This window comes from Elaeis guineensis, chromosome 5 (genome assembly GCF_000442705.2).
Source record: "Elaeis guineensis isolate ETL-2024a chromosome 5, EG11, whole genome shotgun sequence".
Taxonomy (NCBI): domain Eukaryota; kingdom Viridiplantae; phylum Streptophyta; class Magnoliopsida; order Arecales; family Arecaceae; genus Elaeis; species Elaeis guineensis.
The window spans coordinates 129,121,587-129,148,017 of NC_025997.2; the positions used below are offsets into that span (position 1 = coordinate 129,121,587).

The 26,431-nt window shown below is 37.9% G+C and overlaps 3 protein-coding genes across 4 annotated transcripts; 2 read left to right on the forward strand and 1 right to left on the reverse strand.

Moving 5' to 3' along the window:
• The first annotated feature begins 1,332 nt into the window (after positions 1-1,332).
• LOC105046155 (protein SOSEKI 5) lies at positions 1,333-4,101 on the forward strand. Its single transcript, XM_010924678.4, has 4 exons — positions 1,333-1,618; positions 1,720-1,789; positions 2,031-2,819; positions 3,797-4,101. The coding sequence occupies exons 1-4, from the start codon at positions 1,456-1,458 to the stop codon at positions 3,930-3,932; spliced, it is 1,158 nt and encodes a 385-aa protein (XP_010922980.2). The 5' UTR covers positions 1,333-1,455; the 3' UTR covers positions 3,933-4,101.
• A 1,419-nt stretch (positions 4,102-5,520) lies between these two features.
• Positions 5,521-6,235, reverse strand: LOC140857867 (uncharacterized). Its single transcript, XM_073257045.1, has one exon. It carries the CDS (start codon positions 6,188-6,190, stop codon positions 5,714-5,716), a length of 477 nt encoding a protein of 158 aa, XP_073113146.1. The 5' UTR covers positions 6,191-6,235; the 3' UTR covers positions 5,521-5,713.
• A 4,348-nt stretch (positions 6,236-10,583) lies between these two features.
• On the forward strand, positions 10,584-25,497 carry LOC105045722 (protein ALP1-like). Of its 2 annotated transcripts, XM_029264831.2 has the most exons (3): positions 11,224-11,353; positions 15,970-16,066; positions 24,112-25,497. In XM_029264831.2, the coding sequence occupies exon 3, from the start codon at positions 24,213-24,215 to the stop codon at positions 25,152-25,154; it is 942 nt and encodes a 313-aa protein (XP_029120664.1). In that variant the 5' UTR covers positions 11,224-11,353; positions 15,970-16,066; positions 24,112-24,212; the 3' UTR covers positions 25,155-25,497. The 2 variants fall into 2 exon arrangements, with proteins under 2 accessions (XP_010922393.1, XP_029120664.1); XM_010924091.4 differs by lacking the exon at positions 15,970-16,066 and having other exon boundaries at positions 10,584-11,353.
• Positions 25,498-26,431: the final 934 nt, after the last annotated feature.

Below are 26,431 nucleotides of genomic sequence, written 5' to 3' on the forward strand. Positions count from 1 at the left end.
AAAGAAAAACACATGGTGCTGAATACTTACTGCTCTCAAGTTATCAAGTTATGGGGACTCTGCGTAAAGTCATTCTACAGTTTGAGGCCCTCAAAGCCCCCCTCTTGTAACCAAAAAAAAAAAAAAACAGTTAACAGGCCTGTACTTTGACTGAAAATTTAAGAATTGACTTGAGAAAAGTCAAAGAAAAAAAAGGGTTTCTTCTATTGGATCAGGGGGAATCTCTCTTTCCGCAAAATATTAGCACCAGCTGGACTAACTTCAGACTTAAATATTTCGGACAAGCAGATTCCCATCCATTGGACCGAGGGAATAGTCATCAGAGTCTACAGTAACGGCAATTTGTACCGTTATACTGGCTATTATCAGAGTCTGCAGTTCTAAATTCATGCAATGGGTAAGTGTTTCAATGTTTCTAAATGTTCGTTTAATGCCGATATGGACGTTCAACTGTGTTCAATGATCATCCAATCTCCACTTGAAATGAACATGGGACCTCTAGTTAAAAATGCACCCATGCCATGCTCCTCAAATACAGAGACATAGCTTAATGAAAGCCCCCGCATGAACTCGTGTAATGGCGCAAAGCTGAGCCCATTCTCTTTGGCCAGGATCTAGGTTGAGATTAGATCCACCATGTAGATGAAGAATAACAGCAATCAGAATGACCATAAAAGCTTCTTCTCATGTTAAAATATGTGAATAATATGTTTTTAAATGAGAGCTGTTAATTCAAAAAAAAAAAAATTATCATCAAATACCATCCCCGACACAAAGACACTCCATGTGCAGTGACATTAACAAATTGCATCCTCGTTATTTTATTATTTTCTTATTACAACAGTGATTTCAATAATCATCATCTTAGTCTATGATTAACCCAATAATTAACCGTACCAATATAATTTGTTATCAAATAATAAGCCAATTATTTACACTTCGGAGTTACGAAAAAAAAAAAATGTTGGATTACTTGCCGTCATTTATTATTGCCTAGTGCCTATCTAACACTAGTTGACTCTAACTATAATGGTGCTTGTGGGAATCTTTTAGCCAAATAATAAAAAACTTGGTTGTTCTTTAATTGTTTAATTACTCATCTTTGATCGTGCATCGATCACGCTTGTCTGAAATATGACATTATTTGATCCATGAATGGTGGAAAAAATTGTATTGAAAACATGAAACGGAGAGGATCTGTAAGTTGGATTATATCATATATTTTGGATTAAGTTGTTACCGTAAGCCCATGTGCTCATTCTGTTGGTTTCCTGCTGTCCGCCGAATCCCTTTTTGAATCCCACCAGCTCCTTGCTCTATTCACACCTTCCTCTTCCCCCGTCCCTACTCTCCATCATTTATTCTTCTCTAATCCACTGTTTAAACTTTAAACCTTTACTCTCCCCTGTTTCCTCTGCTCTAATCCTCTGTCTAAACTGTAAAGTTTTGAAGACAATGGCGGTCTCTCCGAGAAGAAGAAGCGAGCTTTGGGGTCAAGAGAGAAAGACGGCCCAGAGGAAAGCCTCGGTGGTGTACTACCTCTCGAGAGACGGCCATTTGGAGCACCCTCACTATCTGGAAGTCCCGCTCTCCTCCACCGAAGGGCTTTATCTCAGAGGTATCAGATCAGAAAAGGGGGAAAAAATGATTTTTTTCATAATTTTTTTTAATGCTTCATCGCAACGGAGATCTGATTTCGATTTATTGTTCGAATTCTAGATGTCATCAATCGTCTCTGCGTTCTCAGAGGGAAAGGGATGGCTGCCATGTACTCGTGGTCTTCCAAACGGTAAATTCCAATCAAAATCTCAGTTGTTTATTAGATTATTGAATCCAAGAAATTTAAAGGCGCCTTTTTTTAACAATTTAATGTAGAAGATTAGAACTCACCTTTTTACCGTTATAATTCGTATTCGTATACAAGCAACGCTAAAAAACTCACTTTTTTGCCGTTTTGTTGTTGATTCGGATCGACGTAATCTTAAAGTCGACGCTTTTTTTTTTTTGCTGAATGCCGAATCTCGACTCAGGAGATATAAGAACGGCTTTGTGTGGTTCGATCTCTGCGAAGAGGACTTCATCTACCCAGTTCACAGCCAAGAATACATTCTCAAAGGATCGGAGTTCCTCCACCTCGGCAACTCTTCTATCTCTCAAGAATCCCTCGCTACCTCTTCTCCTACAACCGAGAAGCCTCCCGAAATCTCTAATTCCGTCCAAGACGTTTCCGATATCCCCGTTTCAAGAAGAAAGAAGCCGTCTTGGGGCTCTCTCGATCTCAACGAGCCCACGGCCTACACCAGCGAACCGACGGCGGTCATCGCCATCAAATTCTCCGACGCCTCGACCCAGACCGACGGCCTGCGGCAGGGACAACGAGCTCCCAACGGAGAAGACGGGCAAGCCAAGACCGCAAATCCCGAAGTGACGGAGCTCGGGACGGACGAGATCTCACCTCCGCTGTCCACCTCCAGCTCCGAGACGCTGGAAGCGGTGATCAGAGCCGACGGCCGGATCGTTGCGAGACGCCTGGGGGACAGGTGTCATCGGACAGTGGGCGCCTGCCCGAAAGGGAGGGCGAGGCCGTCGGCGGTCTTGATGCATCTGATCTCGTGCGGCTCCATCTCGGTGAAGGAGCAGGGGATCTCGCTGGTGTCGCAGTACAGGGGAAGACTGCCGATGGAGGCGGTTTCAGAGGGCGCGGGATTGGAGGACAAGAAGTGTTTTAGTGGGAGTTTCATTGAAACCACGAAGTTGGGGAATGGTGGCGTTGGAGAATTCACCGGCTTGAAGCGGTCGTCTTCCTGTAATGCTGCTAGGTAAGCACTTGCATGCTCCTCCCCCTTGGACTTTGCACAAAAAGGTTTAGATAAGTATCATTTTTCCAACATATATATTAATTTGATCTATGTTGTTTCTCCTTGCATGGATGATAGATATTGGAATGAAAATAAAAAAAAAAGGAAATCGTGCCATGCCATTCCAATGTATCAGGAGAGGATTGTGTGATTGGTTGGAGTGTTAGGAGAGAATTGGTTGGATTGGTATATTGGTTCATACATCATGGGCAATCTTATTCATCAGTTTATTTCAACGTTCACCCGGTGAATGTTCATGCAACAATATGAGTAATTATTGATTGGCTCAGGTCCAGCACTTAGCTAGTGGATTAATGGTCCAACTACAGAGCAACAACACATGAAAATACATCAATCAGAAACAAGTGTAATACACATGCGTCAGTGCGTGTTGCTCCACCAATTTAGCAGTGAATTTGATCTAATTAAAATTTATACCGAAAATGCTAAAGAAAAAGACACTGTGATTGTTCATGAAAATACAATTTTCCAAGGTATCACACCATGGAAAGATGTCTTTTTGCATGAGCCGCACATTTGAAGTGAGCCAATTATTTAGTGTAAGTGAAAAAAAAAAAAAAAAAAAATCAAACGAGCAGCTCTCCAGTGGTATGAACTTGAAGCAGAGTGAGCTGAAAGCCATCAGACTTGTTTTTAAATTTGTTTAAGATATCCTCATGTTTCAAGATGATTAGAAAAAATAGCAGTCTTGGATATTCTGGTTGCAATGAGTGGTGGATATCATGATTTTTGTAACAAATATATTTGTGAGGGAACAAATATACTATTATAAACACCTTGATATGACCAATGACAACTTAAATATGGCATTCGAATGCAGAAAAACTTAGTGCGTTTTTCTATTAGTTGCTGCTCGTTTTATCTGCTGCATTTCACTTACTGATGAGATTGTGGTTTCTTCAAAATTTTGTGAACAGGAGCTTAAGAATGGAACTAAGCAAGGAAATTGTGGATGACCATGCCAAATGCAAGCCCAGAAAGCCCAAGAGAGGGAAAGAAAGGAACCTGCCCATCACACGTGACGTGCACCAGAGCAGAAGGATACATGGTTAACCACCCTAGAACTAGAACAAGATAATTGAGTTTGTAGAACTTATTTTCCTTTTAAATTTCCCTATCTTTAAAAGAATTATTTTGGATTATGAGATTCCAAATGATTGATAACATTTTTATAAAATTGAAGCAAACGAGATGTCTAATTGATCTAGATACAGAACACTGCTATATTTACCCAATAATCTCCTCGTAACTGGCATAAACCCGGTTTTTCGTTTTATTAGGAGCTAAATGCCAACTTTATGCCTGATAGTTTTGAAAAAACCCATGTGTCGAATAAGTTTCATGGGGATTTTGGTAGAGACAATTCCTTGGATATGGGGACAAAACTGAACGCCTGCTTTAGCTTTGGAAAGCATCTTGGAGAGCATGGCATGCAATTCTTGTAAGAGAAAGATTGTGTGAAAGAAAAAGAAACAGCATATCCCTTTGGACGAAGGAGAGCAACGATTGCTCTGCGTTATATATTATGTGTATAAATGAGATATCCATGTTAGCTATCTGGGAATGTGCGCGTCGACATAACTCATGAAGGACTCATAGCTATGAGTTTGCAAACTTGCTTTCATATTCCTTAACTTTTAGCCAATTAAGCACAGTCCTTCGATTCATCCATATATTTATGTCATCAGCTCTCAATGCTGAAGCTTGTGGATGCAATGGCAGGTATGATTAATCCCCTGCTTACTATGGAGCAACACCTATTTGAAATTCTCAAGCACCTCGTTCGTTTATAACATCAACAGTCATCACCTCTTCTTATAAACATGTCTCGTTGAAATTAATGTGGGTATGATAGTCCTTGAAATTAATGAATAACCATGTTTGGTTCCTTATCTTTCAGTATATTGTTCAGTATTTCAGCCAGAAGCCGCATTTTGCCAATGGAAGTCGCTGATTTCGTGGGTTTAGGTTATATTACTTACTCTGCCACTAGTAAAAAAGGTAAAAATAAACAGAGTGCAGATTAGATCTTAACGTCTTATCTTGGTAGAATATATGTACCTTGTAGGAGCAAAGTTTCATGTAGGTAAAATAGTCTTTGAAATTAATTAATAACGTCGTTTGATTCCTTAGCTTTTGGTGATTTTTTTTCAGTCAGATGCTGAATTTTGTTTATGGGAGTACCAACTTGTGTTATATTACTCACTCTGCCACTGTCAAAAAGAAAAAGCTCAGTGCAGATAAGATCTTTCATTGAAATACATACAAGTGTTAACCCACCTACTTATACAGCTGATCTGAAATTCTTCAATGGAATTTCAAGAGCCTTGATCATGTTTATGCTTTAAAATTTGCTGTCCTTTTCTGAATTTCTGGCTTTAAATTCTGGACAATGGAATTGCTGGGCAAGAGGAGTTTGCAAAAAGATCTTCAAAGGCGAACCAACAAGGCCAAGGCCAACAAAATGAATGGAAATGGCATACATGTAAGACTACACGGGGGTTAATATAGGTATATACTTATGTATGATAGAGTGGCTGGCTATGTACGGGGACCCTGCAAGCTGTTCATGGAACAGAATCAATCCTAGGCTCCTAGCTCACACGTGTGCTCAGCTATAGACTTTGCACGTCCAAGCTCATGCAACGGAAAAGTAGCTTTCTTCATGAATTTTCTACATTAAAATTTCTGTAGACTCACAAAGTGCAAAGAGAGACGATTTGCAAGATCAATACCTTGGAGGACAAAAAAAAAAAGAGGTAGAACAGTAAACAACTTATAAATTATAATAAAGTTCCACAAAAAAGATGATCTAAACGCAATTTGTACATGTACTACACGAATAACTCGAGCAAGACACCATGAGAACTCTCTCTTGGGCGATCATCCTCCAAAGGAATCACGTTCAAGTCCAGCATGGATTTCTCCACACCAGTTTTCTTCTCTGGAAAAGTCTGATCTCTCGAGGGCTTGTTATGCCGCCGCATGTGACCGCCCAGAGCCTGGCCCATGGAGAACCTCTGGCCACAGACGGAACACTGATGGACGCTAGTCTTGGGCCTCGAGCCCTGCGTCAGATGAAGCCCAACATCTGGGAATCTCGGCAGCCTGTGGCTCGTCCGATGGCCTCCGAGTGCTTGGAACGACGGAAACCGGCGACTGCACGTCTTGCACTCGAACACACCATCCTCCGTCTTTGTCCTCCGACGGATCTTCTCGGGCTTACCTCGACAAGAGAGTGATAGCCAGAGATGATTGGCTGTCTTCATGGTATCCGTCTCTCGCTCCTCCTCTGCTCTCAAGTGCTTCATATTAAGTTCAAAGCTTTGGACTGCAAGTAATATCAAAATAAAAACGCTTGTGGGAACGTCCGAGTGCTCCGCGATATATATAAGCTCGCTGCAACCGACGTAAGCTGGGTTCCGTTTACGTCACGCTCCAAATCCATCCTGGAGAACAAGTAACAGACTGCCACGTGCGCGTTTACACTTGTAGACCTGCACATTTCCCGTGTAGATAGGCTTGATGAGTTCGACCACATTTTGGAGGAAACTTCGATGAGTCTAGATCAGGCTTGATAGGATCAAGGAAAAGTTGGGGAACTTTCGCGGCGACACCTGCGACAACGCGGTGCAGACGCAGTATTATCCTGCATGTGGTTGGATCATTTAAAAAAAAAAAAAAGGTGGGCTCCATGTTCAAAAAAAACTTAGGAAGAATGACCTAAAATTTTTTTTTATCTATCTGGGCCTACTAATTTGGATGGATAAACTATGTAAAGGACAAATTTCTAAGTTGACAAAATGATCATAATATTTTTTTATTTATTTTATTTATATATATTTTTATTTTATTTATATTATTAACTTTATGTTATTATATTTTATTACTGATTATTTTTATAATTATAAGTAAATAATTAATTTTTTTTATTTTTTATTTATATTCATAATTTTTTATATAACTATAAATTGTAAAAATTATAATTTTATATATTACTCTATTTCTTCAATATAAATAAGTATTGTAAATTAATAATTATAATATTTTTATCAAAAAATAATTTAATAAAAATATCAAAAAAATATCATTTATTTTTTTTCTTTTTTTCTGTACAACTATACTAAATAGAAAAAAAAATATTTTCCTTCATTCTTTCATATTTTTTTGGATATACTGGAGAAAAAATTCATTCATCTTCAATTTTATTCATCTTTCCTTTAATTCATCCTTCACATCAAATATAAGATTACAGACAGTACCAAGAGTAGTATTTTATCCATTTATTTTTTTTTTTTTTGATATTTTCGGTTCACACGGTCGGACCGGACCCATGTGGTCACCTCCTTACGGATGAAGCTGGACGCCGCTAATGAAGTCAGTCTACCAGAATCCACAGGAGTTGCCAGGATGTTGAAGAGAAAATATGACAGTAAGGGAGAGGAAAATACACTGGGTCAGTGACCATTTCTCACTTCTGCGTTGTGCGTTCTTGCAACTGGATTCAAGTCAACGGAACCATGTTTATTATAACACTAGTCACTAGTGACTACCAAGAAAAAACAAAGTAGGTATAGCAACCACCAATTTCTGGACACGAGCTCTGGAGCCAAGTTGAAGGGAAGAACACCTCGAATGAGGTAGAAAAACGCCAACAACTTTAGCGGGGTTTCAGTAACTTTTCCGGATAAAATCAGGAATTCTCATAGCCCTAAACTTGCAGCACCTTACCATGGGTTCAGTTCAGCTCAGCTCAGCTCAGCCCAAACCCAACCCAACCTAACCCATGGTAAAAGGCGGGTTGTGCCCATGAATCGCTTAGCAGGGCTGGATCTTGGTCTGTAAACAGCGACATTAATTCAAGCTAGATTGGATTTAGGTCGAAGGAAAAGGAATCTTGGCTCAACCTGAATCTAACCCAATCTACAGCTATCCGATAAATATTAATATGTGAACCAATCTGAAGATTCTGAACATTACTTGCTTTCATTCCAAACTAACAACAACTTATAGGGTACTTTTCATATAATATCTCCTCCATCGAATCAATAATTTTTAAGCTAATAGAGATATAAGAGATTTGAATATCAATAATTAATTATTTATGTATTTTGAGAAGGAAAAAGGTAATGCCCATTGATAATTCAATAAGAAATTGGTTATGAAGTATCAAGTTCATTTAATGTACTACGAATGGGATTAAAGTTATTGAACCATAATTATTTTTATTTTTAATTTATTTCTGAGAGTTAGTATATGAATAATCTTGGTCTGAATTGGTTGAGGACAAGATTCGAACCCAATTCATTAACACTCGGTGACTTTAGCATCCTCACTTTTTTTTTTTTTTGTTCTTTTTAGTTCTTTTTCCATTCCTGAGGAGATAACTTGGCGTCCTAATCTGTTCGATGGTCGATAGGAATTAGGAACCACGTACAGGAGGTTTCACAGAGCTGGGTTTGGCCAGATCATGGTTTAGTCGGGCCTCCATTGCCGGAACTACAAGTGTAAGCGCAAGCCCTAATCGTAATACCTGCAGGCCTCAATCCACAAGAACCTGGGCCTATTGAAGGTTGAACTCAACTATGGGCTCAAGTCATCAATTCTCTCTCAAACCCCATCATGAGTCAGATCAAACTTATTCAAGCCAGTAGCCCAAAACATGCCCACAGGAAATCGAGCCAGTTGGGTTGGGTTGGGCTGGTTAGACGTTAACCTTAATCATGGATAATAAGTGAAACAAGGTTATTTTCTTACCAAGAAAATGAGTGGAACAAGGTGGACTTGCTAACAGGTGCTTGATAACAACTTTAACCTATTAGTTTTTGGAGTTGTAAGTGACATTCCATGAAACCCGAATGATGCATCATCTTGGGCCTCTCGCATGGATAAAAATTCTAGTGATACTTAAAAATACAATTGGCTTAGTAAATAGAAGACAATTTCCTTGCACCTACTGCTATGTATTATAGGCGCCTTGAAGATTTGAACATGTATTTCCACCGAAGAAGACTCCAGCATGCGTTTTTGTTTACTTTGAACATGCATTTATATTAATATTACTTGGGCTTTTTAAAGTCTGAGCTCCTTCATGTCCAAGTGTTAAGAACATGCAATGCTCATTGGATCATTTGATTTTCTAATGCCATATTGGCCAATCATCCAACAAAGGGATGCATGGTATGTGGGCACGTGAGCTACATGTTGATTTACTGTGTCTCACATGAGATGCATCTTGAAATGGGATGGATGGTAGATTCTATGTGGCCTGCTCCACCATTCCCAGCTCCTCATTAGAACAAAGAGACATGAATACTAGATTTAGCACATCTTGTCACCTATGCGCAAGGTATACCACATTTCTGCAATGCACTGGATGTTCAACATATCCTACTAGCTAGTTGTCATCCCCCTTACATGGCAATCATCGTCTACTATTTTCTTTGGGCTTGACTTCTTCTGAGTCCTGTTGCTGTACCTTCATTTTCTAATTAATAAAACTGGATGGAGTTGTAATCATTTTTCTTTCTCTCCCGCATAGATTTTTGAATAGAATTTTTTTTTTTAGATCAAATACATCCATTTTTACCCATCTTCACTATTGCTTCTGCTCTCATTCTTAAGCGAGGAGCAAAAGAGACAGGGTCCGTTTATGATCTTAACAAATACATCCATTATATACATGCTTCGTGTTAGATAAAGCAAAACGTTGGGAGAATGGAACATGGAATTGGAGGCAACATACCTATGATAACGATCAGGATAAGCTTAATAAGTGTCCAGTTGATTTGAAAGTACACTTCGTCCATTAAAGCATGCACGTCCCATGAAACTTCGTTCCGACACCAGTATCGCTGCACTCGCAACCACAAAAAGCAGCCAATAAAGCCCATTAGAACCCCGAGAACGTCTATGGATCCATATGCCCGCCCAATTTCCCATCCAAGAAATAGAACAGAAAATCCAGCGAACTCATACCTGCCACGTAATGACACTCAGTGGTCCCATGTGAAGAAAATTACACTTGTTTAGCATCCGTTCGTTGATTTTGTATTTGGTACCCAGACTAATAATTGGATTCCATCCCCGATGAAACCCCTTCTCAGCAACAGCGATCGCTACCAAAATTGCTGCGCACGTGACATTTTTTTTTTTTTTTTTTTGTCACAAAAATATCCTTCTACTGAAAGAGAGGCGGCTTCAAGATGCCGCACATTAAGAAATCCATTTTTGATAATAATGATGATGATCATAATAATAATAAAAAAATATATCACATCACTTTTTTTTTTTTTTTTTTTCCGTTCGTAGCACCAGCATGGCCTACATGACTCCTATCAAGTACACCACGACCATCTCTTTGACACTCAAAGCCACCTTTACCGACCGATTGAAAAATCAACGTGAGACGAGGACCATTTTGTCATTCAAGTATGTTCTTTGCGAAATTCTATAATCCAACAAATAATAATCCAGGGTTGACGCATTCTGACCCTTGATCAACCAGGACCTACAGCTTATCCCAATTCCAGATCCATTTTGTTACAAAGAGCATTAATCGACTAAGCCCCATTCAGTAGGCATGAATTGACCCATCTTAAAGATTCTCAGTTATGCCGTTGCATCAACACCATGATCTCTGCGCCTATAGAGGGGGGCAATTATTCTTATGATCATCTTATGGTATTTTTAGTAGTATGGTTTGTGTTCTTCTTGGCATATGCACACGGAATACATTTCATCTGTTGACGAGTCATGGAATGGTTTGGCTTTCGGCCTTATACCAAGCAACTCCAGGTTCCCAGAAACTCCAGATACAAGTCCGCAGAGGCCACAAAGTACAGACCCCCTCCATGGTTCCTTGCCTGTTTCTCTCTCTCTCTCTCTCTATTTGGTGCACTGCCCCCATGACAAGTTCTCATCCACATGTCCTCCTTAGATGCCCATTTGACATTTGCTGCTGTCAAACCATTTCAAAATCAAATCCACACCCATCCATGAAGCCTTCCTGCATGCTATAAAACACCAACTCCACCACAGCACCCCCCAACGAAAGCATTCGCTCTCCCACTAATCGTACCTCCTCTCTTTCTCTCTTTCCCTCTCTATAACCAGCCTTGCATGCTTCTTTTACCACTCTCTCTCTCTCTCTCTCTCTCTCTCTCTCTCTCTCTCTCTCTGCTATTTTCCTTCCATCGTAAGGAATTTGAGCAGGGAATTTTGGGCCTTGTCTTACTCTCCTCCTGTCTAGTTTCTTCTCTACTCTTTGCTCTTTTCTTGGCCGAGGGTCGGTGGGTTCTCCGAGCTTTAGATCGGGTGGGTGGTTGGTGGTGGTGGTGGTGGAGGTGCGATCATGGGGCCCATTAGAGGGTTCCGGAAGAGGAAGAGGGCCGAGAGGTGCGTCGCCGCTGCGTCGATGGCGTCGGAACAGGGAACTGGTGATTGGTGGGATGACTTCTCCAGAAGGATTACAGGTTATCTCTTTTCCCACTTGTTCTTGCTTGCTCTTCTTTCTTATGGCTGTCATCATCTTGCTGTGCCACTGTTTTTTTTTTATACCTTTAGTTCCTGCAATTAACGGCGCCGGATGGTTCCCTTATTTGTATCTATAGATGAGACTGACGTTCATGGATTTCATGTATTTTTGGTTGTTAGATTGGGTAATGTTTTTCATTTCTGTGATGTTAGATTGGGTTCTGAATTAGATATTTGTTCCTTCTTGATTATGTGTGACGCAACAGATATTATATGAGTACTTTATCACAAACGTTAGTTTTATTTAACATTTTGGGTGATGGCTTTCCATAACAAAGTTGGATAGCAGGGAGTGATCTTCTTAGATTGAAATATGTTTGCATCCACGATATTCATTAGGTTTTCACAGGTGGGTTAATACGTTTTGGTTTACTTCTTTGATCAAATGTGATTCAAGTCATATATGATGCGGTCAGAGGGCAGATATTTTTGGATGTGGATCTCCTACTCTAAAGTTGCAATTGTCAGATAATGTAGGTGGTTGGTTGTTATCGGATTTGTTTGAGGTTGTTAGATGCAATGTTTAAGCACTTCTAATTTTTCCATTGTATCAGATCTTAGAGGTGCATGCTTAATTGTTTGAATGATTAATATAATGAAGTTTTCCTTCTTTTGTCCATTCGTTTGTTTGTTAATGAGATGGTAGCTTATTAGGGTAGTGTTTGGAACTTCATGCCCAACATTGTCATATGGAATAACGGAAGACATCATCTCTGTGGAGATTGTTTTAATGGTCCTTCTGCTCATAGTGCTTGGACTGTTCAACATGACGAAATCTTGAAGATCTCAGGCCCAACCACAGCAAATGAGAGAACAATTTCATCAGATGAATGATTTTGTCACATTAGACTTGTTTTGTTCCTATTGACATAAGCCACTGTTGCAGGGTTGGTTGGATGATAATTGAAATGATCAAGCAGCTTTCTTTAGATGCTGTTTTCTCCACTGGATAGCTGCAGGAGTATGACGAACTTACATGTTTTCTTTCTTATCATTCCTCTTTAAGTTTTGATTGAATAACTTTTCATCATACTAACAGTTTCTTTAGGTTATGATGAATCTTGATCATGAATAAAGCTTGCTACTTTTTTGGGTTTTATGCTGAAGACTGGAGACAGAGTCTTTTTTCTTTATTCAAATATCTCTTGAAACCATGGTTGATTTATTGATGTGTCAAAGGTAAGGGATTCAAAATTACCTTAATGCCCTAGAGATGAATGTTGATCTGATAATACGGAAGGATTATCAAAACCTTAAAGGTTTCAAAAATTTGAAAGAACGTTAAGATATGAGAACAGATCTTGGGTGGGCATGATGACCTTTTATGTATAATAGAAAGATGTTGGTAATAAGAATAAAATGAACAACAACAAGACTTATGATGGGATATTCTACAACATCGAATTAGATGTTATATTTTAGATAAGTTGCTCTAACACTCACCACCCTATAATTTATCAATCCTGAAAAGTACCATCATGCGCATAAAGACTAACATCAATGTTTCTAGGAATTGCCTGAATTAAATCAGAAAAATGAAATGTAGATTTCTTTGAGGTGATTTCACTTAAGTTTCCTTGCCCTAGAAAGTAAAGGAATCAAATAAACATTCGAAAACTCCAACTTGTTTAGATAATCCTGCCCCATGGCCTCATATATGTTGGATGTGCATTGGGAAACAAAGTTCCCATTTTATTGGTGCACTCAGCCATCAAATATTTTGCTATTTGAAACTTGTTCTTGAGTGCATATTTTGTCCTCCTTTCATGCTTTCATTGGGACTGTGGTATGTATCCCTAGCTCTTCTTGCCCAAAGGTTACATGCATGCTTGGTCTTTTAGTTGTCTTGCTTTGTATTCGTATATGATTGTTGAAAAGATATGCATGCAACTCTTTGTCTCGGCAGCTTCTTCAGTGTTGTTGCCCTTGTCATGCTATCTGTGGGTTGAGACAGGTTCTTTGTACCTAGTTCATGCCTTTTCCGATTTCATTTTGATGCTTTGCCCATGGCAATTAAGATTATGTTCTCTTCACTAGAAATTTGCGTGCTCCCACAGTTCTCTTGCTTTCTAGTGATGATATGATTGTTGTCATTGTGATACTTCCACCAGAGTCCACCTGAAATGGCATGTCTATCATTTTTCTGGATGAAGATCCTTGAGTCCTTTTGCTTCTTCTTGTGTCTTGCCTTCTCTCTCCAAAGGAACCACAAGAAGATTTATTTTTTCATAATTATTGCAAAAGAATAATTTTCAGTCCCACATCTAGCCAAGAGACCAAGTTGGTTTCAGACATAAATCCCCAATATCTTGGCAGGGCTTCATTGAAAGCTTTACATTGTTGATGGTGACCATCTCTAGGATCCTAGAGCCTGAGAATTTTTTGAACTCAACAATAAGGCTCCTTTCACACTCAATAATACATTTAAGGCACCATTCTTCACTACGTTCACTTCTCTTCCACCTCAATGTTGGAGATCAGAGCTTATTATCATTGTTGACTTAGATGAGCGATGTTATTGATTGGTTAATGTTCACTTCTTCCCATGAATTTTCTGAGATTCTTTTGGAAGAAAATGAAGGTATAGTCCTGAATTACATTTCGCAGCAAAAAGGGTGGAAAGTGTGACCCATCTTGTTTGATAGTCTGTCAAATTACATAGGCCAGTGTACTGGACAATATCTCTCATGGTGCTACAGTGGTGGTTTTGCTTTATTGTTCTATTTCCTACTCAGCATTGCATTTGATGCTTCCAATTCATTTTATCACCATTTTTTTGGGGGGGGGCCAACCTTAGCACCACAATTTGTTGCTTCAAGCCTTCAACAGGTCCCATTCTTTAAGCAATTCCTTGACACCTTCAAAAGAACTCCGTTATGATCAGAGGGTTAGATTGCAAGATGAACCATACAGGTTGAATTCTATGGACTATACAGAATTAGCTTTTCTACTTATTTTTGGTTGATCTATCATTTGAATGTTCTATATTTGTTCTTCAAGTTTAAGCTCAAGTATATCATTTATTTAGAAGTTTCAGAAAATAATGTGTCCACCAAGATTAAGCATTTGTTTGCTATTTAAGTTCCATAACCATTTTCCTAATGATACCCATTCGTTGAAAATTCATCTACTCTTTGATTTTTTTTTGTTTTTGTTTTTCTTTTTTTTCGTTTTTTTTTTTTTTTGCTTTTCTCTAGCAGAATCTGTTACATATACTGAAACAATAGGGTGGTGGTGCTCCATCCCTTGTGAAGATTGGAACTTTAGGTCCTTAACTGAGAATGTCCTTATAATCATTGAATAATCATTGATCAGTTATTATTGGATGTGGTTGTTTGGTAATGAAATGCTAGATATATGGCTAGCTTGGAATATTGGGCAGTAGACAGAATTATTAGGAGATGTCTGGACCTGCTTTAAGTTTCTTGTCAAGGTGGCCATGCCAATAATTGAGATATTTGAGAAAAACATAAATCCTCTGATTCTTTGAAAATCATATGTGGTGATTAGAATCAAGGATTTCGTCTTTGTGAAAGGAATATTGTTCATGTATAGGAGAAATATGTTTGGAAGCAAAAGAACATTATTTTTTTTAAATAACCATTTTGAAAGAACAATTTCCGATCCCAACATTGTTATCAGATTAAATGATGATCCTACCAGTATAAATTATAAAGATCACAAAGGTCTGTTGCCACTAAAATATCCAAATAGTATAACGAATAGTTTTTCAGATAAGATATGTTCTGTTATATTAGAATGCTAACTATTTTTCTGTCTACAGTGGTTGATTAGACTTTTTTCCATTAATTAATACTATCTATTGCTCTCAGTTTGTGACTGACAAGTATTTGTCATTGGATAGACACGTGAAACTAAGTATGAAATTTATGCTGAACATTTAAGTTAAAAAAAAAAAAAGTGGAATACTAAATACAAATGAAATAGCAATATCCATATTGTGCAGAAGGAATTAATTTAATGGATCTAGTATGAAAAGTGTTAAACCTAAAAATGTAGATCTGTTTGATCATGTGGAACTAGTAGATATATGAGTTTAAGAATGCCATGATTCATAAACGTTGGCTGTTATATTTTACGTTTTTTCTATTTGGGCATATTTACTATTTCCTGTTATCTGATGCCATTACTGGACAAACCATATTCTGCACCTACATTTTGCCTTAGCAATTGGTATTCATACTTATGAAGGACTATGTCTCAGTTAGTCAAGCCTTAAAAAAGGTTCCGTCCACATAGGCTCCATCTAGATCTTCTTTGGTTTCTCTACCCCATTTCTTATTTCCAGCTTTGTCTGCACAACTTTGTCTCCCCTCTTTAATGAGTCCTATAACATTCATTATGACATATAGTTTCTATCAGTTTATTTATTTATTTACTTATCTTCTGTAAGTGGAAAATCCTAGTCTTCTTCTACTATTTTTAGTTCAGTTTTGTGTTGTTCAAGGAACTATATAGATTTTAGATGTTTTATGGTGTAAAAGGGTTGTCTTTTTTCTCTCTGTATTAAAGGGTCAGATTTTCCTGGACACAGGAAGGCCAAGCAGAGTGGAGCTCAAAATTTTGTCGCAGGGTTAAAGAATAAGAGAAGACCTAAAACAATCATGTTGGAAGTTATCAGGAATAACTTGGTAAATCTTAAGTGCTGTTCACGTTGAGAGAATTTTCCGCTGTTCCTATTTAATTTGTCATCTTGCAAACAATATCTGTTCCAATATCTAATCGAATATCATATAACAATATCTTCAGTGTTAATTATCAAAGGAAAAAGTATAATTATCATCTACATAATGTGTAAAATATTCTAATAACTTCAACATGCATGACATAATATATTGCAATTGCTGGTATTTTTTATCAAGGAAACGAGCTTTTGTCTTTTTAACATTTGATTGCTGGCCTTTTTTGTATACCCCAATCTTTTTTATTAAGAAAATACCAAACTCAGAATAGAAAATCAGACATCAAAATTCAGTTTTTCTAGTATCTGTAATAGAACTTTGATATTTTCTAATAGTTCCATTGCTTAAAACTATATATTTTCTATGGACTTATTAGGTCTATTGCTATCAATTACATGAGCTAGGGTACTAAGATGCGGATGCAAGATTATCATACCTTTTTATGGAACACCTTCACTTGATTAAATTAGTTCTCTATATTTATACTGTTTGTCCCTGAATAAGGGACACCAAAATTGATATCTGGATTGGTATCTAATCCATGTTATGTCAAGAACCATAGTTAGAGTACATCATTCCATTCCTTAGGGCTTGCCATTGTTTAATTCTAAACCACGATCAACAAGTCTTTGAGACTTGGGAGTGCAAGATCTTATTAGGGTGTGAAAATCGCCATCAAGGTTCCGCATCCTATGTGTAACACACTGAACTAAGGCCAAATCCCCACTATATAGATCCTAGAATACAGAAGATGTTCCATATTTAAGTGTGTTAACTGATGTTGCCATGGCCAAAAACGTTGAACTAATTTAAGGAACTGCAATCAACTTAGAACCAGCCATTTTAGGCTCTCAAACTTCGTTTATTTGTACATTAAATCCATAAAGATTATATAAAATTCTTGTTAATAAATCTGTAAGGTTCTAAGATTTTGTTAACTCTCATTTGATTCATACAGTATTAGGAGAACTTCTCAGATGTTGATCCTTAAAGCTTCCTCAAATGTGATCGCTTTATTCATTAGCCAAGATCTGAATGAAATCCTTGAAATGCAGGTGCAAAGCTAAACTGACTTAACCATGATCCAAGATATGCAGAATGTCATCGAGATGTGACACAAATGGAATGGCACAAGACTACTGTGCTAGCCTAAAGAAGCACCGACCAAACTAAGAGAGGGTGAAGATGGTGAAGTCTGACTCTGCAAGATGTAGTCCTTATGAAACACCATGGAACCTATAGAAACTTTGAGGAATGGCAAAGATGGGAAACGACAAGCAAGAATGAGTAAATTGCATGAATTCAGTTTGTAGTTGGTCAAAGAATCTTACTGTAAACTAGAGCACTCGATACAAAGCGGATTCCACAAATTGGCAAAGTGATACATGCCAATACCTATACAAACCACAAGACTGTTGGAAGAGCCAAAGAGATCAAACATCAAATTATGAGACAAAATATGTGGAACTCTATAATGGAGCATAAAAGTTCAAAATCATGTGCTAAATGGCTCTTTTTTTTTTAGGTATCATATGCTAAATGGCTTTAAGGTACACGGGAAGCTTTTGGAATCATGCAACCAGTTCTTCAGTAAATTGGTGCCATCAAGTTCATACTGAAGCATCATACATAGTTGCCTGTCTTAGTTTCCGGTTTCCATCATGTTTGTTTGTGCAGGAAAAGATGCAGCTTAGCTTGCCCATGACTAAAGAAGTTCTCTGTTCCCAATTTCTGCTATCAGAAATTATGAGTAGAGAGTATCTGGGATAAAATAAGATAGGAAGAAAAAAGTTTTCATGGTGATGAGCAGAAAAGGGCATTCTGCATTTTCACTGGATCAATGGGTGCGTCCATATTAATGGTGTATCTTCCACACTTGTGCAAACTCCTAGATAGAAGCTTACTATATAATAGGGGTGAAAGGGGATTGGATAATATCCATCCTGATCTGTTTCTGTATCCAAATTTATTCAGATATGGACAAAAATTTGAGCATTCAACTAATATCCATATCCATATCCATCAAAGAAAAATAGATATGGATATAGATAAATAACTATCCGATCCATATCCGAATACCCGATTTTAATTGTAATCCTATTTAATTTTATATAGCATCTATTAACTTTTAAAGAAAATATATAACCATATTAACATGCTATTAACTTGAGTTGTCATCAACTTAGTAATATTTTTTAATTCTATGGTCATAAAGTTTAGTTGTCCAACTTATATCTGTATTTATATCCATATTTCTAGTATTCAATTTGTATATGTATCCATTTAAAACAAATATGGATATGAATTTTTGCATCCGATTAATATCCGTGTCCATATTTGTATTCATTAGACAAAACAAATATGGATATACTGGTATCCAATCCATATCTCATCCAGTTTCAACCCTACTATATAATATGCAGCATGGATGTCTTTATCAAGCTGGGGGAAAATAAAGGCTACTTATATTGGATTTATTTGGTTGTAGCTATCTTAAGTAAAATTACCGTAATGGAGCAAGCTTAATTTGACTCTGGTTTTGTGCATCCATATGATGAGTTGTTTCCTATGTTAGTATTGAGAAAAAATTAAATATGTAAGTAAACATGTAGAAATAATTTCAGCAACAGTTGGGGTAATAGAATGGATTAAATCCCTGTAAAATAGCTTATATTGTGGTGGAAGTTTGGTGATCCTGGAGTAACTTGAATGAAATATTTGATGTACAAATATATAGAAACAAAATTCTTAAGATATAGTGCACGTTTGGAGTTGTATGATTCACGGCCACTTCATTAATTATTGATTGATATGGTGGCGGACCATTCATCAGAGGTCATGAACTAACCTTGTTGCATCAGCTTCTCAGTTATTGTAAAGTTGGCAAACTAAACCATCTAAGATAACAAGGTATGTTTTACTTGTATAGCTAAAAATTTAAATTCCCAGGAAAAGAAAATGCTAGGAAATTTATGACGTATGAATTGCCTCCAGACCATGGTGGTTGAATCACCTGCAGCATTAGGTATCGTTCTTCTACACATGCAGATGAAAATTCTTTAGGTGTTGATAGTACAAGTGCATGATGCTTGCTTATTTAATGGGAGCAAGGTGTACGTTACAAACTGCTGCTTATTTTGTGCTCCTTGAAGGATGATTCTGGGCATAAAGTAGCTTGAAGTGAAGTTATAACATCAAGGCTTCAGCATGTAGGTTCCTTTAATATCTTGATTAAATAGTTCTTTTACTTTTTATAGCTTTAGATTCTGAGTTAGGGTGGTAGAAGCACTAATTTCACAGGTTCAGCAAGCTCAACGACCTAATTGCCATGATCAGTTGAATGCTATTATATTGTATAGCAGCGGCAATGTGTCTGGTTTGGTCTGTTTGGATTATGTTAGATTTAATTTCAGGTCAAAGAAATCTCAGTCCAAACCCAACTAATTTATAATCAAGTTGCAAATTTGGACCCCTAATGCCATATGTATTATATGGATCCACAATATATAGAGAACATGACAAATCCTAACCAGTATATTATCCAACTTTACATATAGACTATACATAGTGTTTCCTAGAGGAGGCAACTCTAGAGGGGGGAGCGGGGTTAATTGGGTTTCTTAAAAAAATTAAATTTAACTACTTATGCCCAATAACAAATTAAGAGGTTGGTTTGCAGAAAGTAAAAAGACAGCAAAAATAATTAAATAAACAAAGTAGCACAATCACAAACACAAAAAGATTTATAGTGGTTCGGTACTAAACTCAGCACCCACATCCACTCCTCAAGTAAATCTACTTGGGATTTTCAACTATAATCTTTTTAAGATTACAGTCTGATTATTTTTTCGGATTCACAATCCAATCCAATTGGTTTTTTCTGGATCACCAACAACAATCTTAAAATCGATTATTTTATCCTGAGCTCACAATCAACACTGATTGAATTTTACGGAGATACCAATCAAAACTTTATCCTGTCCAACTTTTAGGCTTGGACCTACTTCAAGTTTTTTCCCTCAAAGAAACTTGTAAAGAAAACAATAAAATAGTTGAATATAGAAGAAATAAGCTAAAGCTCAAGAAAATGAAACACGTTGAAGATCGGAGAAGTCGTTAATTGATCCTATTTATGGACTTGACTTCCTTCTTGAATGGATGAGAGAGGCTCAAATGGATGCTTGAAGGATTTTTCAGTTGATTGCCCACACAATCAAATCTCTAAACTCCTCTTTATTTCTCTTTCTGAGGGATATTTAACGCATTCAATAAGAACTGAAGTTTTTCTCTTTTTCAATCTTTTCTCTTGCTTTCCAATTGAATTCCAAGTCTTAAATAGCCTTAAAATTGACTTAAGCAAGCGTACTAGCCATTGTGGATGCCAAAATGACTATTAGACACAATATTTGTCCATTAGAAATAACTAAAAAAACTAGTCATTATATTGTCAGAATATTTGAGTTGGCTCACTTAGGCTCTGAATCGACTAACTTGAAGCACTGAGTCGACTAAGTAAAGTTCTGAGACGGCTTAGGAATAGATGCAAAATTTTTAATTTTTTGTGTGTTCTGTTAATCTGAAACTTAGTCAGCTCATCCAAACTTTGATTTGACTAACCTGACTTAGTCGGCTCAAAGGCATACCAAATTTTTCAAAACGTGCCAAAGATGGCTCATGAAACCTAAGATCAATTCATGACTTCCAACTTCATTTTCTTTAAAATTTGACATCCCAAACTTGTATTTTTTGATCTCAATTATGGTTTTAAAAATCGACCCAAACTGCCTAGTTCGGGCCATATCGAGCCGTACCGATGCCGAATCTGATCGGTTCAAGCCTGATTTTCGGCATCCAAAAATTAAAAAAAAATATTATGAACCACCTGATTCGGGCCTAAATCGGATGATTTGAGCTTGAATCGGATGGCATGCAGCTGTTTCAAGCCAAACTGTCTGGTTCCGCTCATATTGGACTGTTTTTATGTCTGAGATAGAGAAGTCTATCGAGACTTTTTCTCTGTTTCTCAATCTCTCTCTTTCTTACTCCCAAGCATTGGGAGCAGTAGGAAAACTCTGAAAAAACGTAGATTAAAGGTATGTTTCTCCTTTCTAGCTCTCTTTTCTCTCTTTCCCTCTTCTTTTTTTTTTTAAAATTTGTGAAAAATGAAAAAACAAGGAGAAATCATGTCATTTTTTTTAATATGATTTTAATATATGTTGTAAATCTATGGATGATCTCAAAATTTTCTGTACCGGTACCGGTGGCCGGATCGGTCGGCCGATGGTACGATACGGCATGCCTCCGTTCCGTTCCGAACCGAGGCGAACCGACGAAGAAAACCGGGAAAGAAAAAGAGAGAAAGAGAGAGAAATAGAGAGAGAGAGGGAAGGAGAAAGAAAAAGAGAGAGGGGAATCCGCCGGAGGCCCTCCGACGGACAGCCGTGGCCGTCGGGCGGCGGAACGGCCTCCCGCAGCTCCGCGCGGGGAACAGGGGCGATCCGCCCCTGTTTCTCGATTTTTTTTTAAAAAAGTTTTTTCAAAATCGGCAGGTGGTTTGCCGACTTAATTAAGTGAAGTCGGCAAACCACTTGCCGACTTCATTTTGAAAAAGCTTTTTAAAAAAAAAATCCGAGAAACAAGGGCGATCCGCCCCTGTTCCCCGCGCAGAGCCGCGGGAGGCCGTTCCACTGCCCGACGGTCACGGCTGCCCGTCGGAGGGCCTCCGGCGGCCCCTCCGGCGGATCCCCTTCCTTCCTACCTCTCTCTCTCTATTTCTCTCTCTTCCTTTCTTTTTCTTTCCGACAATGGCATGTATCGTTTTGCATGCCGGAACCGCCTCGGTTCCCCGTCGGGACGATTCGGCATGCCCCGTACCGGGCGGTTCGGCCCGGTATGGCAAACCCTGGATGATCTATACAATGACATTAAAATCATTAATTTTCGTTAGGTATATAATTTTTAAATTAAAAATATATTTTTGAAATAAAGAATTATAAAAAAATAATATAATAAGCCCTTTTACAAGCATGCTATCAGTCCGAGTATACCTCTCAAAGTTAGGAGCTCAATTAGAGTTCGAGGATGAGTTATTATTCAGCATGTCTATCTTACGGAATGAGCACAAAGGATTATAATACTATTTAGCTAGAGAGATGGGCTGAAGTTCCTATTGATTATGTAAATGATCCTGCTATTTATGGACATCGACGGTCGATCAGATTATGATGATCGGTATGTATTGAGTATTTTTAGATTTTTTAATTGATTTAAGCATTTTAGGATCCAATAATATCTAGTCCATGTATTGTTTATTTAGGATGCTAAACAATATAATGTCACACTTAGATTCGTGTGACACATGATTACAGATGTATCGGAGTGATACGAACATGAATTAATATCATTAAATATCAATTTGGGCTTCAAAACATTCAATAATTCACAAAAAATTGATTGGACACCCCTCCCCAAAAAAAAATCCAAAAAAATTGGCACGCCGGTTTGGCCGACATGCCTATCGAGCCGGCATGCCTACCGTACCGAATCGATCGATGATTGGTACAGCCAACGGTATCGATTTTCAGAACCTTGGTCTCAATACTTCGAAAACACTTCAAAAAATTCTCCAATCATTAAGATTGTTTCTTCTAGGCTTCTCCATGCTTATATAGACTTTTAAGCTCATAGTGCCATCAACTTATGACTTCCAACTTGAGTTTCTTTATAGAGTGCCATCCCAAATATATATAATTTATCTTAAAATTTTTTTAGCTTGGCTTCTTTGAAAGGATTTCTTCCTTGATTTGATGTATCTTTATAAGCACACTTCTAACTTCATTTTCTTCGTAACGTAGCCTTCCAAACTTGTCTAATTCATCTTGAAAGCTCTTTTGGCTGGGCTTCTTTGAGATGATTTCTTCTTTGACTTGATGTATCTTTGTGAGCACCTAATAAATCCTACAACTATTTTTCAAATGCACAATTAGTACTATTGGTACTCAATATTTTGTTATCATCAAAATCAATCCTTGGGTCAACACATAGTCTAAATGTTATAAATGATTATTGCCAAAGATATTGACATCATCGGTCCATATGTACATTATGTATATTGGATTCTCAACGTGCCATGTTTAAGGTTCTTTTCATGCTTTATGATTTCTATTTCTTGGATTCAAGTGGCACACTATCAGAGACAGGCAGTTTTGCTATGGCCTTTGATGGTCATCAGCATTGTTTAAGGGCTTTCTCTGAGTGATATGGCAAATGAGTCTTCAGCAGACATCACTGACTAATGCAACTTGCCAGCAGAAAATCTTGATGCTAGTACTGTATGCTTCAAGTATTCTAGTTCAAGGTTGGTGTCAAAAATTGCAGCCCTTACTGGCCTCACTTTTTCATAAAATTTAAACAACCTTAAATTTGTATTTTTAGCATAACAAAGTGACATGTTTGCATTGATGTAACATACACAAGATTGAGATAAAATCAGCTATGACTTCCACAGTTCACATCGAGGAGTTCTGACTTCTTGTCTCGAATAGAAACCAATGAGAAAAGAAAGGAAAAAAAAAAAGATTTTACTAGCAGCAGGTAGCATTAAAAGGTCCATTCTTAATACTATTATAGTTAACTAGTGACACAAGCATACATTTGCTTTAGCTCATGTCATGTGATTGCTAAAGTCAGTTGTATGTCCAAACTTTGAATATAAGGTGCTTTCTTCGTGTCCTAGTGGGGATCTAAAATTCACAAATTTCAGTCACATCTTCTTCTCAATGGAGGCACCATGTTTTCTGTCGCTGTTAAATTTATATTACCATTTGGGATTGTGTTCTTTCCTACTGCACCTGGTTGTCTTTACATTTTGGTGATGAATCTCTATAGTGACAATGGAATTTGTCTTTACTATGCAGTTTCTGATAAACTATGAATCTATTCGAACCATTGTGCTATGAGATGATTATTCTTCCCTTCAATTGTTACTTTCTCAGGACCCTTATCTTTATCAAAAGAACCAAAAAAATTCGAGTCTGTCTTGAAGATCTCAAGGAAGACCTTCAACTACATATGCTCATTGGTGAGGGAGGACTTGATGGCAAAGACAACTAACTTTACATTCACAGATGGAAAGATCCTGTCTGTGGATGATCAAGTAGCTGTTGCTTTAAGAAGGTTGGGTTCTGGTGAGTCACTACTGAATATAGGAACATCCTTTGGGATGAACCATTCAACTGTCTCCCAAGTGACTTGGCGATTTGTGGAGACTATGGAAGAGAGAGGAATTCACCACCTCCAATGGCCAAATTCTGAAGAGATGGAAGTTATAAAGTCCAGATTTGAGAAAATCTGGGGTCTGCCCAACTGCTGTGGTGTCATTGACACCACCCACATCATGATGTGCCTGCCTTCTGTAGATTCTTCCAACAAAGTGTGGATTGATTATGAGAAGAATTACAGCATGATCCTGCAGGCCATTGTGGACCCTGAGATGAGGTTCCGGGACATTGTCACCGGCTGGCCCGGTAACATGAATGAGTTACTTGTGCTGCACAACTCAGGATTCTGCAAACTGTGTGAAAAAGGTGCAAGGCTGAATGGAAAAAAAATGGAGCTTTCAGAAGGATCAGAGGTGCGTGAGTATATAATTGGAGATGCCGGCTTCCCCCTCCTTCCCTGGCTTCTCAATCCCTACCAAGGGAAGGACCTTTCAGATTCCAAAATTGAGTTCAACAAGCGACACTCTGCAACCAGAATGGTGGCACAGAGGGCATTGGCAAGACTGAAGGATATGTGGAAGATTGTTCAGGGGGAAATGTGGAGACCTGATAAGCATAGACTGCCAAGAATTATTCTCGTTTGTTGCTTGCTTCACAACATAGTCATAGACTTGGAAGATGAAGTGACGGATGAGGTGCCCTTGTCTCACCACCATGACACCAGCTACAAGCAGCGATATTGTGATGTGGAGGACAAGTTTGGAGTTGAACTGAGGGATAAGTTGACTCAATACTTGTCTGGTAGATTGCTGTCCTGAAATGATGATTCCACCACTTCTCTTTCATTTCACTTTTATAAACCCAAAGGTGACAATTGATGGATGATGAGCTTAATTTCATCTTTCAATGCTGAGTTCAGTGGTAAAGAGGCACTCAGGTTCTCTGTTTCGTATTCTGGCCTGTTCCATTGAGCTGTCTTAGTGCTGGAACTACAGTGGTCCAGTGCAGAAGAGCACTGTGCAAAATTCTGTTAATGACTATCATCATTTATATGAATGTAACCATTTGAAAATAATCGTAACTGCAACTCAAGTTCTCTCATATTAAGAACTTTCATTTGCCGAAGAACATCAATATTCCAAAACCTCAAATTATGAGATGTTGCTAATTTTTGGAAAGCAATAATTTAGAGAATCTGAAGCCCAAATGTTATGGTTTTTGGCGGTTGCTAACAAACTCTCAGATGGATGGCGAAGCAGGAACTGGAAATTGGATGGATAATAAAGCAGGAGCTAGAAATTTCATTTGAGCAATTTTTTTGCAGTGCAACTGCCAAGGATTTCGCAAGTTGAAAAATTAAATTTAAGGGGGTCAGCTTTACATTTAAAATCCCCACGTACTTGCTCTATTTATGATGGTATTAAAATCCAAATATAATGGTGGTCTAGTTATGAAGTCCAAAAACTGCCCGATAAGGAGTCATGCGTAGTTTGGCTACACGTAGTCCCGTAGCCATCATAATTCATGAAATAATGCTTTTCTATATTTACGAGATTAGATAGCACTTTATGGACAATCGAATAATGCCATTCAACTCATCTGCAAACCATTTAGAGATGAGAAAAAATATATGACATTTCAAGCTCCTCCTCAATCTTTATAGAATTTCCCCCTCAATGGGCTCCATGTTTATAGAAACTGGCTCTTCCAATGAAGCCGACTTCACTTTCCCCCAGCTGCCTCTTTATCCGAGAGCATGACTCTGGAGTATGGCAACTCCCAGGAGCACACTAATCGATAATGAGAAAGGAACCCAAAATAAAAAGCAACATCCAGGAGTTGCATGAAGCCGGCAATTATATCCACATCAAAAGACTGCTCACCAATTTCATGCAAAACTACTAAATGGCGAAAAGAAGCATTGAACAATTTATCCGATCAAATTTCAATCCATGATTATAAAGATGCATAATTATGAACTAAGAAGGGGGCTAAATAAGATTATACAACATAATAAGTCCACCCAAAAGTTTCCATTTAGTGCCACTTAATTATGCCAACGCTTTATTGCAAGCTCACCTTTTATTAGGGATTA

Bases quoted from the DNA above. Each gene is read 5' to 3' on its own strand.
- LOC105045722 (XM_010924091.4), top strand. From the start codon at position 11,233: ATGGGGCCCATTAGAGGGTTCCGGAAGAGGAAGAGGGCCGAGAGGTGC. The intron at 11,354-24,111 runs GTTATCTCTTTT...TTACTTTCTCAG, and splicing joins CTTCTCCAGAAGGATTACAG to GACCCTTATCTTTATCAAAA.
- LOC105046155 (XM_010924678.4), top strand. From the start codon at position 1,456: ATGGCGGTCTCTCCGAGAAGAAGAAGCGAGCTTTGGGGTCAAGAGAGA. The intron at 1,619-1,719 runs GTATCAGATCAG...TTCGAATTCTAG, and splicing joins CGAAGGGCTTTATCTCAGAG to ATGTCATCAATCGTCTCTGC. The intron at 1,790-2,030 runs GTAAATTCCAAT...ATCTCGACTCAG, and splicing joins TACTCGTGGTCTTCCAAACG to GAGATATAAGAACGGCTTTG.
- LOC140857867 (XM_073257045.1), bottom strand. From the start codon at position 6,190: ATGAAGCACTTGAGAGCAGAGGAGGAGCGAGAGACGGATACCATGAAG.